The 13,747-nt window shown below is 40.6% G+C and overlaps 1 protein-coding gene across 7 annotated transcripts in view; it reads right to left on the bottom strand.

Moving 5' to 3' along the window:
- TENM2 (teneurin transmembrane protein 2) overlaps window positions 1-13,747 on the bottom strand; it is a 1,152,237-nt gene that overhangs the window by 96,264 nt on the left and 1,042,226 nt on the right. For all 7 annotated transcript variants that reach the window (XM_089531991.1, XM_089531984.1, XM_089531975.1 and 4 more), the window contains one exon: window positions 11,750-11,896. In XM_089531991.1, coding sequence (XP_089388117.1) covers window positions 11,750-11,896 — 147 coding nt within the window. The remainder of the gene's footprint in view (window positions 1-11,749; window positions 11,897-13,747) is intronic.

Raw genomic sequence — 13,747 nt, forward strand, 5'->3', positions numbered from 1 at the left:
GATCTCAGGTTTGTTGCTGTCAAACTGCTCAAGAAATAGTCTGTAGCATAAGGACCTCCTTGTGCAAATGAAAAACAAGTGGCGACAAAAGTCAGTGGGTAACTCCAGATATCTGCTTCCATGCACATGACCTTAGAGGAGGAGGCAGCTACTTGGCTGTCAGATAGTTAGCTCTATGTAGAGTTGCTTGTTTCCCGAATGGCTGATTCCAGTGATTTCCTGAATGGCTTATTTCAAGGTGATCTTGGAACCAAAGCTCTATGGCAGGTGTGGTTGTAAAAATTGTCAGTGCTATGAGAGACAATTTTTATGGCACTCCTACTGAATCCTTTGATTTCAAGGACCACTTGGAGCTAGGCAATTAAGAAATATCTGGGGAGCTCTATGGGGTGGCATGTGATTTCCTTTTCCTCTTCCCTCTGTAATTGTTGCTGCTTCTCCTTCTTATATTGCACATTATTACCTTCTCTTCCTCCTGTTCTGGCATGTTACCACATTCTCTTCTTCCTATTCCTTCTCCTGCTAGCCATGGAAGAAATTTGTATTTCTATATACAGCCAGATTCTGGTGAGAGGCACATATTGGGTGAACCCATGTAATAATGTAACATAGTGGAGCTTTCTGCTTCGCCAGGACTGGATAGGAGAACCTCAGCCCATGTGTCTCCAAAATATTCAAGACTCCCCTCTGATATGATTTTCTGTGTGAGGAACTTCCATATATTTTCAATTAAATACTTTGCCTTGAATTTATTAGTTTGAAAAAAGTTGAAGAGGGAAATGAGGAGAAATACAAGAATTACTGGTCAATATTCAAAGTGTTTATCGATGGGGCGAAGCTGATGGGCAGGAAAAGTGGCTTGAAGCTGCCTTTTCTGAAGCCACATTGGCCTGTTCCGCATGGGCCTTTGCACCGCCCCCGTCACATGCTAGGGGTTGGTCGAGGACCTAACGTCCATACCAGCCTCACCCCTAGCACATGACGAGGGCGTAAAAATGGCAGTGCCCTATACACACGGGCGCTGCCATTTTTATGTGCTAGACGCTTAGCGTCCGCACGTCACCCTTGCCTTGCGACATCATGAGTGTGCCATTTGCACACTTGTGCATCGCAAGCGCGGAGCAAAAAGAAGCCGCTTTTTTCAGCTTCTTTTTCCACCGCTGGGAAGCTTCCCCGTTTGGAGGCTGCAGCTTCCTGGCAGCAGAAATGGAGGCGGCGGCAGACCGCCACTTTCAGGCGGTCTATAACGCACCATTGAAACCCCACCAACAGTGCCAACAGCTCCCAAGGCAACTGGAGTGCTCATGTCATGACCACATGATATAGCTTCAAGCTAGGAAGAAGAGGAAAAAAGCTGCTTCTTTTTGAAATGGCAGCTTCTGCACAAGGCACCTAGAGGGCACTTTCCTGCTGGCTTCAAGCCATGTGTCATCTAAATGCCACACCTTCAAGTCAGTCTGAAAGAACCTCTTTTTGCCTGTCTGTTTAGCCTCCAAGATTCATATGAGAGTGAAACATTTACAAAAGAAATGCATTTCACCTGTTTCAGAAGACTGCTTTCCAGACTCCTTTGGACTACAACTCACATTCTTCCTGACCACTGGCTAGGCTGGCTGGAGCTGATGGGGTTGTAGTCCAACACATCTGGAGAACACCAGTTTGCCTATCCCTGGCATATCTAAATACTAGTGCTTTCCAATCCGGACACAAAACTGTACAGAAATCTGTTCACTAGTGTGGGCTTTTGGCAACCGACTGGCTGCTGAGGGTCTTTTAACAGGCAAGTTATAAGAAAGGTTAGACTAGCACTCTTCTTGCTCTCTTTTCACAGGCAGGTAAAGACTATTTTACTTCTGCAAGCCTTGAGAGAATGACTGGTTAAGGGGTAAAAGTCTTACATAACATCCTGAATGTTCTGTTTGCTTTTTAATGGTTTATGTTTTTAACAGGTTTTGATTTTTTGATAGTTTAATTACACCCTTAACTTTTATATGAACTATGTTTGTTCAAACTGTTGTAATCTAGACTGGGAACATGGTGGGTCATCTCCTCCTCCTCCTTTTATGTACCTGAGGCGATTCTGAACTAACTTTCAATTAATTGACAATATCCAAGTATTTCCAACTTTTTACATACTTATTAATGTTCTTTCTTACATGGGTCTTTCTTTCTTTAGAAAGAACATTGGGGTAAACTTCCATTAATTTCAAGGAACTGTCCAGCAGGTGCAGATATGGTGGCACAAATTTCTACTACACTGGTTTTCATCAGGAACTCATTCTTGGATGATACTTCCCAAAATTCACCCCTATTATTGCTGGCTGTAGGTTTCTGGGAGTACAAGTCATTTTCACAGCTCTAATTTCACAGTACTATGAATGAAACACAACATAAACAATGCAGAGGCCTCTGCTTTATTCATCTAAGGTTTCTTATGGTATTATGGAACAACAGAAATGCTATGACATTTTATTTTTGAAGTTCCCTCCTAAAGGAAGCTTGGCATTGCGGAAGATCTTGTTTTCACATACTTATCTGTGATCCGTGATTAGTTTCAGTTTCTAGTTTGTAACTTCTGGCACATTTTAATTCACAGGTTCTTTATTGCAGTCTTTTATGGTTTTGTAAGTCAGTTGGAGACTTCTTTTAGTAATAAAAGTGTAGTAAAAGTATGTAGACTTTATGTAAGAGGTCTCTTAAACAGTGTATAAGTGGATGTGTACACAGAGTGGCAGGAGTGGGAAACAGGCTATGCACAGAGAGGACATATACCATACCTAAGGCGGGTTATAGACCGCCCATTTGGGGCGGTCTGGACCTGCCCCTTTCCCCGGAGTATCGGGGCCTCAGTGGCCAGAACGGCAGCCGCTGAGGCCCCGATCTGCCGCTTTTCAGGCTGCAGGGAAGCAGCAAAACGCCGCTTCCCCGCAGCGGCTCGTCACGCACGCTTCAAGCCCCAAGGACACCCCGTGGCGGCGGGAAGAAGAGAAAGGGGCCGCTTGGCCCCTTTCTCTTTTAGTCTGCTGGGCGCAGCCGTCTGAAGGCTGCGCCCAGCGGACTAAACCAGGAAGGAGCTCCGAAACGGAGCTCCTTCCTGCTCCGTGTTCAGGGCGCACTAAGCGCCCTGGCGCGGAGCAAGGATGTCACGTCCACGCCGCCCTGTCTAGAGGCGGCGTGGCCGTGACGTCCTCACGGCGGCGGTCGTATGGAAGGGCCGCCGCCGTTTAGTGCGTGACGAGCACACACTAGGGTTAGGGCGGTGCGGAAGCACTGCCCTTTTGTAACCCTAGTGTGTGCTCGTCACGCACTAAAGTGCTGGTGTGTAACCGGCCTAAGTTTCCAAAGGTGTCACAAGGCGACACTGCTCTGCTCCAGTGATTTTGGATGGTGAGGACATTTTTTAAAAAGCCAACAAATATTTGCAAATGCCTAAGACACAGGTAGTGATTGAAGCTGAGCAGCATGTAAAGATATAGGAAGATGAATGTGAAATTTTACGTTTAATACTGGGATATCAGAATTAGGTGTGACTATTAACATTTTGATACTGATGTGGCATTGTTGTTGTTGTTGTTGTTGTAGTTGTTACAGCATGTCTTCAAGTCATTTCCAACTTATGGTAGCACTAAGGTGACTCTATCATGGGGTTTTCTTGGCAAGATTTGTTTAGAGGGGTTTGCCTTTGCCTTCCTCTGAGGCTGAGAGAGTGTGACATGTCTAAGGCCACCTAGTGAGTTTCCATGGTTGGGGTGGGGGGATTGAACACTGTCATCTGGAGTTATAGTCCAGTGCTCAAACCACTATGCCATACTGGCTCTCGTAGCATGCTAGCTTGAGTAAATAAAATTGGACAATTAAAGAAAACTACCCAATGAAGAGGACAGCTAGAAGTCACCTGTCTGTGAAAGGTTTACAGCTGTATGATATTATTTCAAGAATAATAATAATAATAATAATAATAATAATAATAATAATTTATATCCAGCCCCTCTACAAAATGCAACCAGGGCAGCTTACAAAGATTAAAAAATATATAATCCAACACCCCCCTCCTTAAAATACAATTAAACAATGTACGAATTAAAACATACTTAAAAACAATACAATTTCAGAGCTTTGGGAGAGTTCACTGAGAGTAAGGTTACAGAGTTTTAATACTGAGAAGAAACTTAATCGCAAGACACTGAAACAGGGTTTGTGGAATGGCTTGAGAGTTTTATCACATGTCTCACATAACTGCAAAGTTTGAAAGCACTCTGACATTACCTCTGACATTGAAAATCCAGAAAAGTCTTCATTTGAAAGTAACTTTTAACATTTGGAATCCTCTGAAACTCTCTGAATTAAGTTTTTAAGTTTATAAGTTTTAAATGGTTATATGTGCCATTATGGAAGATTTACAGATTTTAATCACAATCCTATGAACATTAGATTTGTCATATAATCTTGAATAACTGTTCATAATCCTCACCAAAGATACTTAACACTTATTTAAACTACTGAGGGCTTGATAAAAAGGGGATTAAATTTTAAAGGATGCTGCAAAGAGTAAATTAATGGACTTCAAACATCTTCTTAAAACCAAAAAAAGTACTCTGGAATGAAAGGCTTTAACAGGGAGCTGGCCTCAAGAAAATCCTATCTTTTAATTAGGCAGTTTCCTTTGTAAAATATTGTACAAAAACCATTGCCTTTTAATGTTTTTTCAGTTGAAGCAAAGTCTGGACATTAATTCTTCAAATCTGGGTGTTAGGATCTCCTGAAACACATATAACTGTGTCAGTTAACAATTCTCCTTCTGGGTATTCTAGTCTTGTAGAAAGGTACCTTTTTTTGGTAAGAAATAAAGATCAAACAAAAATACTAGTATTTGATGGAAACTTCTACATGATTCCTATGATTAAGAATAGTAAGAGACCAAATATGAACTAGTAATAATTATATTCAGCGATTCACACATGGGGATAACTTGCTGAGAGACTAGAATGTAATACGTAAATTTACTGTTTGTGATTTCTTTACCTTTATCTGACATTTTTACCTTCTTCGATTTGATTTGTGCCTACTGTGATGCTAAATATGACATTATCTTTTTGGAGGGGTGAAAAATCCCTGCTTTTTTTAAAATGTGGTCCTAACTAATAATCTTATATGGCATGCCAAAAGCATCCTACATTTTATACCTCATTTGTGAGCATCTTTCTTCCTTTAGATTATATCAATTGAACTGAACACAAAGAAGGAAACACAAAGAGAGAAATCACCAGACGTTAGAGTGACACCTGCTCCTCCTTCAAACAACCAGAGAGAATATCTAGTAAACAACTCTTTATCTTCTTAAAATGCTTTATTTTATCTTACTTACTTTAAAAAATACAATATCACCACTATTTACCTACTAAATATAATTGCTCACAGCCATACAGTTGTGGAAAAATCCTGCTTAAGGGCACGTTATAGCCCAACCCTATAAAAATATTTAAGGGAGATGAAGGTAGCAAAATGTGTTAACAAATTCACTGTATCCAGGCAAGAAGAGAGGCTACAAAAACAAATGAGTATTGGGTCACAGAAACTCAAATTCAATAATTGAGGTGTCAAAGAGGCAGAGCAAATGGAAAGGTAAAGCTCTGTTATGGAAATTGGAAGGTTTCCATAAGTCCCCTTATGAAGAACTCCCACCAAATTTAACAAGAACCATTTCAACAGAAAAGAAAATTGCTATTTTGTGTAGTAAAAAAGAACAGCTGGTTTTAAACTCTTGTCTCAGTCCCAATTTTTCTATGAGACATTGGATATTTCCTTTAGGAAACTTTCAAACCACGTCCAACAGACAGGCAATAGTATTACAGACATCAATAGAAAATGAATGGTCTGAGATCTTAATCACAAATGTAAATCCAAACAAATTTGTGAATGCAAAAAAGTATATTTTATATATGTGGGAGGTACAGTCAGAGGCAAGCCTTCTCAGAAGAATAAATTCTGAGGCACCCACTCAGAGCATTCTCTCATTCCTATTCTAGCTTTTGTCATTCTTCCTTCACTATAATCTTCCCTTTCCCTATGATTTATTCTTGCATGGTACTAATTACTGAAAATGTATGGTAAGATTCTTCATAGGACATTCCTGGTGCACAGAACAAACACAATAAAGGTTGTGTTTAGTTTATTACCGTATTTTCCGGCGTATAAGATGACTGGGCATATAAGATGACCCCCAACTTTTCCAGTTAAAATATAGAGTTTGGGATATACTCACCGTATAAGACTACCCCTCTTCCAAGGCACACCAAATTAAAAAAAAACCCATCAGATTTGATTTCAATATGGTAATTTAAATTCAAATGCTTATGATGTGCAGGTACTTAGCAGGAAACCTTGTTGTATATAAAGCCTGCTTGGATTGTTCAGCTCTCCCTGCCTGGCCAGTGCTCCCTGTCTCCAAGACTATCAGAGCAGTAGCTGCTTTCATATGATCGCCGCATATGGCGGGGATGCAGCCGCGGCCGTTTTTGAGCTCTCCCCACTATATGTGGCGACCGCAGATTCTCCAGTCCAGCTCGGAAGTTTCAGCACCCACCCTATAAGACGAAACCCGGCGTATAAGATGACCCCCGACTTTTGAGAAGATTTTCCTGGGTTAAAAAGTAGTCTCATACGCCAGAAAATACAGTATTTTCCTTTTTATATATGTCCATTGGTCAATGCTGAACTCCACTTTGTTTCTGAAAAACTGAAACTCTCACTCAGTGATGTTTGTAGGACTGGCATTCCTGGCATTAGTTATATGCATGGCATCCGTTCTTAGAGTTTAAGGAGTGAATACTGGCTCTCAGGTATTGAAAATACTGAAAACTAAAAACAGCAACAAATACTGAACTGAAGAACCTAACAGAGACATTTTTTTTCCAAATTAAATTCTTACACTTTATTACTTGTGTATAGTAACATCTAATCCTGACCATCTCAACCTGGCACTTATCTAATTAATATTCTGGACTATAGCTTTCAGCATTACTTACACTAGTCATGCTGTCTGCACAGAGAAACTACATGAAGAGAGACATAAGAAAGCAATTTTTTTTAAGATTAGCTACAAAATGGTTGAGATATACCAATAAATGCATTTCATTGTTTTGCAACTATTGTTTGTACATCTATGGCCCGAAACAGACGGGTCAAAAAGTGCAGCTTCCAGCTGCCTCATGGGCATGGTGAGCAGACTACGCATGCACCCAACATGGCCAGAATCTGCTCTAAGATCGCCTAAGGCAGCCTTAAGCCAGCCAGAAAAGGAGTGGCAAAAAGCTGCTCCTTGCTGGCAGCCCCTTCAGAGGCCGGCTTTGGGACTGCAGCATCTTGTTGCCATGGTCCCAGGCCAATTGGAAGCCAAGCACAACTGGAGTTGCCAGAGACCACTCCAAGCAACCCATTGGTCTAACCCTTATGTACACTCCCAGGTTTACCTTTCACTTATTAATATCCTATCAAAATTTTAAAGAATCAGACAGTTGTTTGACCTGTAAAATGGTCATAAGATAGTATTATTTTGTCTCTACTATATCTTAGAAAAAAATTTCATAGGCTGATATAACATCAGATATAAAAACAACTGGGAATTGTTCTGTGTAGACCTTTCATTGTTGTTCTGGTTAAGAAATGATGTACAGTTTACAATTTTGCAACATGGTGATTTTGGCACCTCTTTTGGATTTTTAAACAGCATTAAAAGGTCATGGGACCTTGGTTTATACACCAAACAATGCATCATTCAAGGATGTTCCAGTGATATGCTTTGTTTCATAACAGATTTTGTACAGGCTGGGTCCCAAATAAATTTCAGTTGGCTGCTATTTTGTGATATTGAATGGCATATGTATTTTACTATCTGTTTAAATACAGTTACCCCTCCTAACTCGCAGATCTGAGATCTGTGCCCTTGAATATCCACAGGGGGCGACCTCCGTTATTTTCGATGGTGCGCATGCACAGAGGCGTGCTCAATTCAAGCTTATGGGCCCTCCATTTTTGCGAGGGGGGAGTCCGGAATGGATCCTCCCCGAAAACGGAGGGCTAACTGTAGTTACAAAATCATAAAGCAGTAATCAAGAACTAACCGAACAGAACAGGTTATTTATCAAAATGAAATGATTTGGGACGGAAATATCCTAAAACACCATTACTGTGATTCATGTAAACTTTATGAGATCATTTTCCTACACAGATCCTACCACCAGGTTATCCTATGTACCTGGAGAATGTATATCATTTTTGTTTTGATTAGCAACATTAATAAATTGTTATAATCAGTTAAGGGAATCATCTCTTATTAACTCCAGTAAATTGGGTTTTATTTACTACATAAATTTGGCCACATAAATGTTGTCTTCATTTGTTCATGAGCACCAGCAATACTAATTTACTGTCAATCATAATTGTTTTCCATATTGCTGGTTTCCATATTGCTGCCATTTCAACATGGCTGCTTTCCAAGAGAAAATCAATATGATATATGACATAGGTTCTTATCCATCCCACCCCAATTATTATAGGCAAGTTAGGTCCAGTTGTGGCAGCATTATTATTTGTGGGTTTGCAATTATACTTGCTGCCAGAAGACTTCTTATCTACATTCTAGCCTTGGCCGTTGAGCTGTGGGGTTCCTCAGGGCTCAGTCCTGTCCCCTATGCTTTTTAACATCTATATGAAACTGCTGGGAGAGGTCATCTGGTGTTTTGGAGTAAGGTGTCAGCTGTATGCAGGTGATACCGAGCTCTCTCACTCTTTTCCACCTAATTCCAAGGAAAGTGTTTCTGTCCTAAACCAGTGTCTGGCTGCTGTAATGGACTGGATGAGGGCAAAGTCAGGCTTAATCTAGACAAGACAGAGGTGCTCCTGGTCAGTCGAAAGACAGATCCGGGAATAGGGATTCAGCTTGTGTTAGATGGGGTTATACTTCACCTAAAAACTCAGGTTTGTAGCTTGAGGGTACTTCTGGATTCAGCGCTGAGCCTGGAAGCCCAGATATTGGCGGTGACCAGGAGTGCCTTTGCACAGCTAAAACTTGTGTGCCAACTGCGCCTGTTCCTTGAGAAGTCAGACCTGGTCATGGTGGTATATGCCTTGGTTACATCCTGTTTGGATTACTGTATTGCGCTCTACACGGGATGCCTTTGACAAGTGCTCAGTATCTTCAGCTTGTCCAGAGCTATAGCCAGGCTGTTAACTGGGGACCTTACCGCACAGGCTCCAGGCACGGGACAAGAATGGTCCAAAAGGGGCTGGGAAAGGAACGGAATGAGTGGGGGATGCATTTTACAGGAAGTCCCTCACTCGTTCCGTTCCATTCCCTTCTGTTCTCAATCCAACCCAGAGGAGGCGATTTTTGAGAACTGTCCTGAACAGTTCTCAAAAATCACGTCCTCTGGGATGGATTGAGAATGGAAAGGAAGGGAATGGAATGGAATGGAGACTTCTCGTCTGCATCCCTCACTCATCTCCCACTCGTTCCTGGTCCCTTTCGTTCTGTTCTCGTCCCGTGCCTGGAGCCCCTGTGAGGTAAGGTCCTGGAACTCCCTTGTTGCAACAGCTCCCCTGGTTACCAGTCCATTTCCAGGCATAATTCAAAGTGCTGCTTTTGGCCTATAAAGCCCTATATGGCTTGGGTCCAGGCTACTTGTAGGACCGTATCTCCCTGTACGAACCCCTGAGAGCACTGAGCTCATCAAGAGAGGCCCTTCTCTGTGTCTCACTACCCTCTTAGGCATGCTTGGTGGGAACAAGAGAAAGGGCCTTTTCAGTGGCTGCTCCCTAGCTCTGGAACTCCCTCCTTAGGGAGACCAGGATAGCTCCATCCCTGATTTCTTTCTGGCAGCAAATAAAGACGTTTCTATGCCGTCAGGCTTTCACACAACAGGGATGCTGTTTTGTTTTGTTTTAAAGAGTTTAAAACTTTAAATTTTAATAATGTAATGTTTTCTTAATTGTTTAATTGTTTTTTAAACTTGTATTTTACATATTTCTAGTGTTTTAACTTTGACTGTTCCAGATTTGTAAATTGCCTTGAGTCCCTGTACTGGGAGGAAGGTAGGATATAAATAAACATAATAATAATAATAATAATAATAATAATAATAATAATAATAATGTGTAGTTATGACTACCAAATGTATAGATATGTTTTCACATACTGTAGTCACACCATCACTAACATTTGGTATTTGAGTATTTATATATATATATATAGTTTCTTTTCAGCTACATTAGGTACCAGTGATATTTTGTTTTTTAGCCATTCTTCATAAATTTGTGATGAGACAAAAAAGGGTCATACTCCATATTTTGTACCATGATGTTGAGAGCAACATTTCTTTAAAGCCTTCATACAAATTCATACAAATGCAGTATATTTAAGCTGGCATACCTTTCAAGGTATTCCAGGCTGTCAGAATTTTAGGTTTAGATAAAAAAAAAATAACATGTTAATATTTGGGTTTAAGCATCTGAAAGGCTATGTGACAAGTAAGTTGTCAAATGCTATCAGCCACCTAAGATTTTATGAACATTGATTAAACAATGTGGATACAAGAATGAGTCTATGCTGGCAAGGAGTTACTTTGTGTTTTCTATTTTGTCAGCCATTTTGGTTTTATTATGAATGCTGAAGTATGTACGGATACATTTAGATCCTATTTGTTAAAAACAAACAAACCAGAAAGCTGCAAGCAAATGCCAGAGAAACACTATTAGAAAATCTCTGACCAAAAAGTTTAAGAGATAAATGCTGGTTTTAAAAATGTTTATTTTAAGACGTTAACATCTGACCAAAATGAAATGCTTTACATTGGGATTTTCTTGTGACATATGAAATGAAATGATTGGGGGATAAATGCTTGGCCAAGGAAGTTGGATGAAGGAAGAATGAAAGGAAAAAGGAGGAAAACAGAAGTATAGACTGGACAGAAGAATTGATAAGATGGAAATATATTTATAGAGGATGACTAGATATGTATTCTCAGTATATGATTTGGACAGAAGTACGGGCTGAAAGTGGAAATGATATTGCAACAGTTATGATTTACTCATTTTCTAGCTTATTGTTTTGCAACATGCATGAATCTTAAGGACAAAATGTATTAGTATGGTGAGGACCTCTATACTTTACCAATGAAAAGTGCATGAAAAGAATACAATTGAGCTCACATCTCAACCAATTAAACAATCACATCAGTATCCAGTCCCATTTAAACACCATCTTCACCTGCAAATTGTAGAAGATAAAACCTCTCGTGCTCTCTTTGCCTGATATATTATCATATTTGCATATAATAAGAATTTAACAGTGCCTCCCAAATATCCTGCATAATGATCTGTTGCACTGGCTTGAATAAGTGGCAGTATATGCTGGCACTTTGGACATTTTAGGTCACAGGGGTGCTGAATTGAAAGTAACACTGAGCCCTACAACTGTAAACCATCTAAATCCCAATTGTAAACTCTGTCAGCAAACTCACGAGTTTCGTACATAGATGCACCAAGCCCTACGGTTTTAAAAAAAGTCTTTCAGGTCACATCATTTGTCCCACAAGAGTGCTACTTCCTCTGTTTTGTTTGTTTCAAAGAAAATATAACAACAACACTTGACAATAGCAGGGGAGAGGGTCTTTCTCTAGTAAAATGACTCATGACGAAAGTGCACACAACCCTTCGTTCATTCAGGGCTGGGAATGGGAAGACTTTTGCTCACCTCCCTCATTATCCTTGTTATCAGCACAGGAGGTTTCCATAGCAACATTGCATCCAGGCCCTCTCCAGCCGGTCTGGCAGACACACTGCCAGCTGTTCTGACCGAGTGTGCATCTCCCATTGCCATTGCACAAATCAGGGCAGCCATCTGGTTGAAGAAATGAAGAAGATAAGTACAAGAAATAACGGATTTGCACTAAGATTCGACGCTCTAGGCACGTTAGACAATGTTACTGTGCACTCAAAAAGAAAGCTGAGAGGCTGTATCAGACCTGCTTGCTGGTGTAAGGAATGCCTTTAGCTGAAAGGACGGCTATGGGAGGCAGTAAGCAAAAGAGAAATAAGCTATGCAAATTATACATAGCCTTCGCTATCAAAAATGTATCTTTGGGGTCCATGTTAATAGCAAAACCAAATTAAGATTTCTACCTTGCACAGAATTCTGGAATACAGCCATAACAGAGAAATAGATTTGTGCTTGGTACGGAATACAACAACAGGAAGAAGGAGTGCTCTCATTCTTCCAATTTACATTACACCCCCTTTCATGTTTAACCGCTTTAAAAAGCCCCCTAATTATTAAGATGTTCTTTCCTCACTTCCAACTGAATTTACTTTTGGATAAAGCTGCAAATAACACACACACACGAACGATCACATACTTTTCAGAGAATATTCACCAACAAAGAGTGGATTCTGCAGCAATCAGGTTGCATTCGCACTGCAAAAATAATCCAGTTTGACACCACTTTAATTGCTATAACTCAATGCTAGGCAGTTCTGGGAATTGTAGTTTTGTACAACATTTCGCCTTCTCTGTCAGAGAGATCTGGGGCCACAACAAACTCCAATTCCCAGAATTCCATAGCGTTGAGCCAGAGAAGTTAATGTGGTGACAAACTGGATTATTTCTGCAGTGCAGATCTGACAAACAATGAGACAAACAAACTGTTCTGGAGTAAATATATCTGTATTAAAGTAAGGTTGAGATTCTACACGGGGTTTAGCTCTGTCTGTACTGTTCTATGACTTTCTCCCAAAAGCTGTCAAGTCTCAGGAAGGGCTGCTGCTACTTATGAGGATGACAATCAGACCATGAGATTGCAGCTGGATTTAGCTTGGGCAGCTGAGGGGTGGGGGAATGAAACATATTTTCACGGTATATATTGCCTCCTCCTCCCATTCCCTTGATTGTAGGGAGTTACTGGATGGAGCACAACAACAGGAGAATAGCCCCTTGCACTCCATCCAAAAGGGACGTACAGTGGGCCCTTGGTATCCACTAGGGTTTGGTGCCAGGACCTGTGGATACCAAAATCCATGGATGCTCAAGTCTCATTAAATACAATGGCGTAATGGCATAATGGGATTTAAATCTTTTAAAAACATTTGCAAGCTGTAGATGCTTGAATCTGTGGATAAAAAAATCCGTGGATAAAGAAGGCTGACTGTACATATATGTTAAGATGCATTTATGCCTGCATGTCACAAACAGGACATCAGCTTAAAACTGGTAAAGCTGACTCCCCTCTACTCAAATGCAAGGAGATAAAGGACTCTACTTGGTGAAATGCCTCTCACAAGTTAAATGCAATGCTTCCAGAGTTCATATGCTGACTGTATAATTTGCTGTGCAGCAACTCTAACTGGCGTGGTGCAGTGTTTGCTTTAGCTAAGCATTGTCATTATTTGTAGTGTTGTACAGGCAGTGAGCTTGAGACTTATGCAGCAGCTAGAACAATTAGGTGCGTCATAACCATGCACAAATCAGTTGTGGTGTCACATCTCACAGCAAAGCCATATCAATATGCAAAGGATTTTACATGAAATGGATGGAAGTGGACGGAGACAGAATGTGGATAGGAGTATAATTACCAGGGGATGGGTGGGAATGATAGCATTGCCCCCTATCCCTGGTAACTAACCCCTGTATTGTGAGGAATGAAGGCATTGCCTCACCATAACAATTCTATAACTCAAATTAAAATTTCCTTCAGCC

This window comes from Sceloporus occidentalis, unplaced genomic scaffold (assembly GCF_023333645.1).
Source record: "Sceloporus occidentalis isolate IW3139 unplaced genomic scaffold, rSceOcc1.0.p SCAF_1, whole genome shotgun sequence".
Lineage (NCBI taxonomy): Eukaryota > Metazoa > Chordata > Lepidosauria > Squamata > Phrynosomatidae > Sceloporus > Sceloporus occidentalis.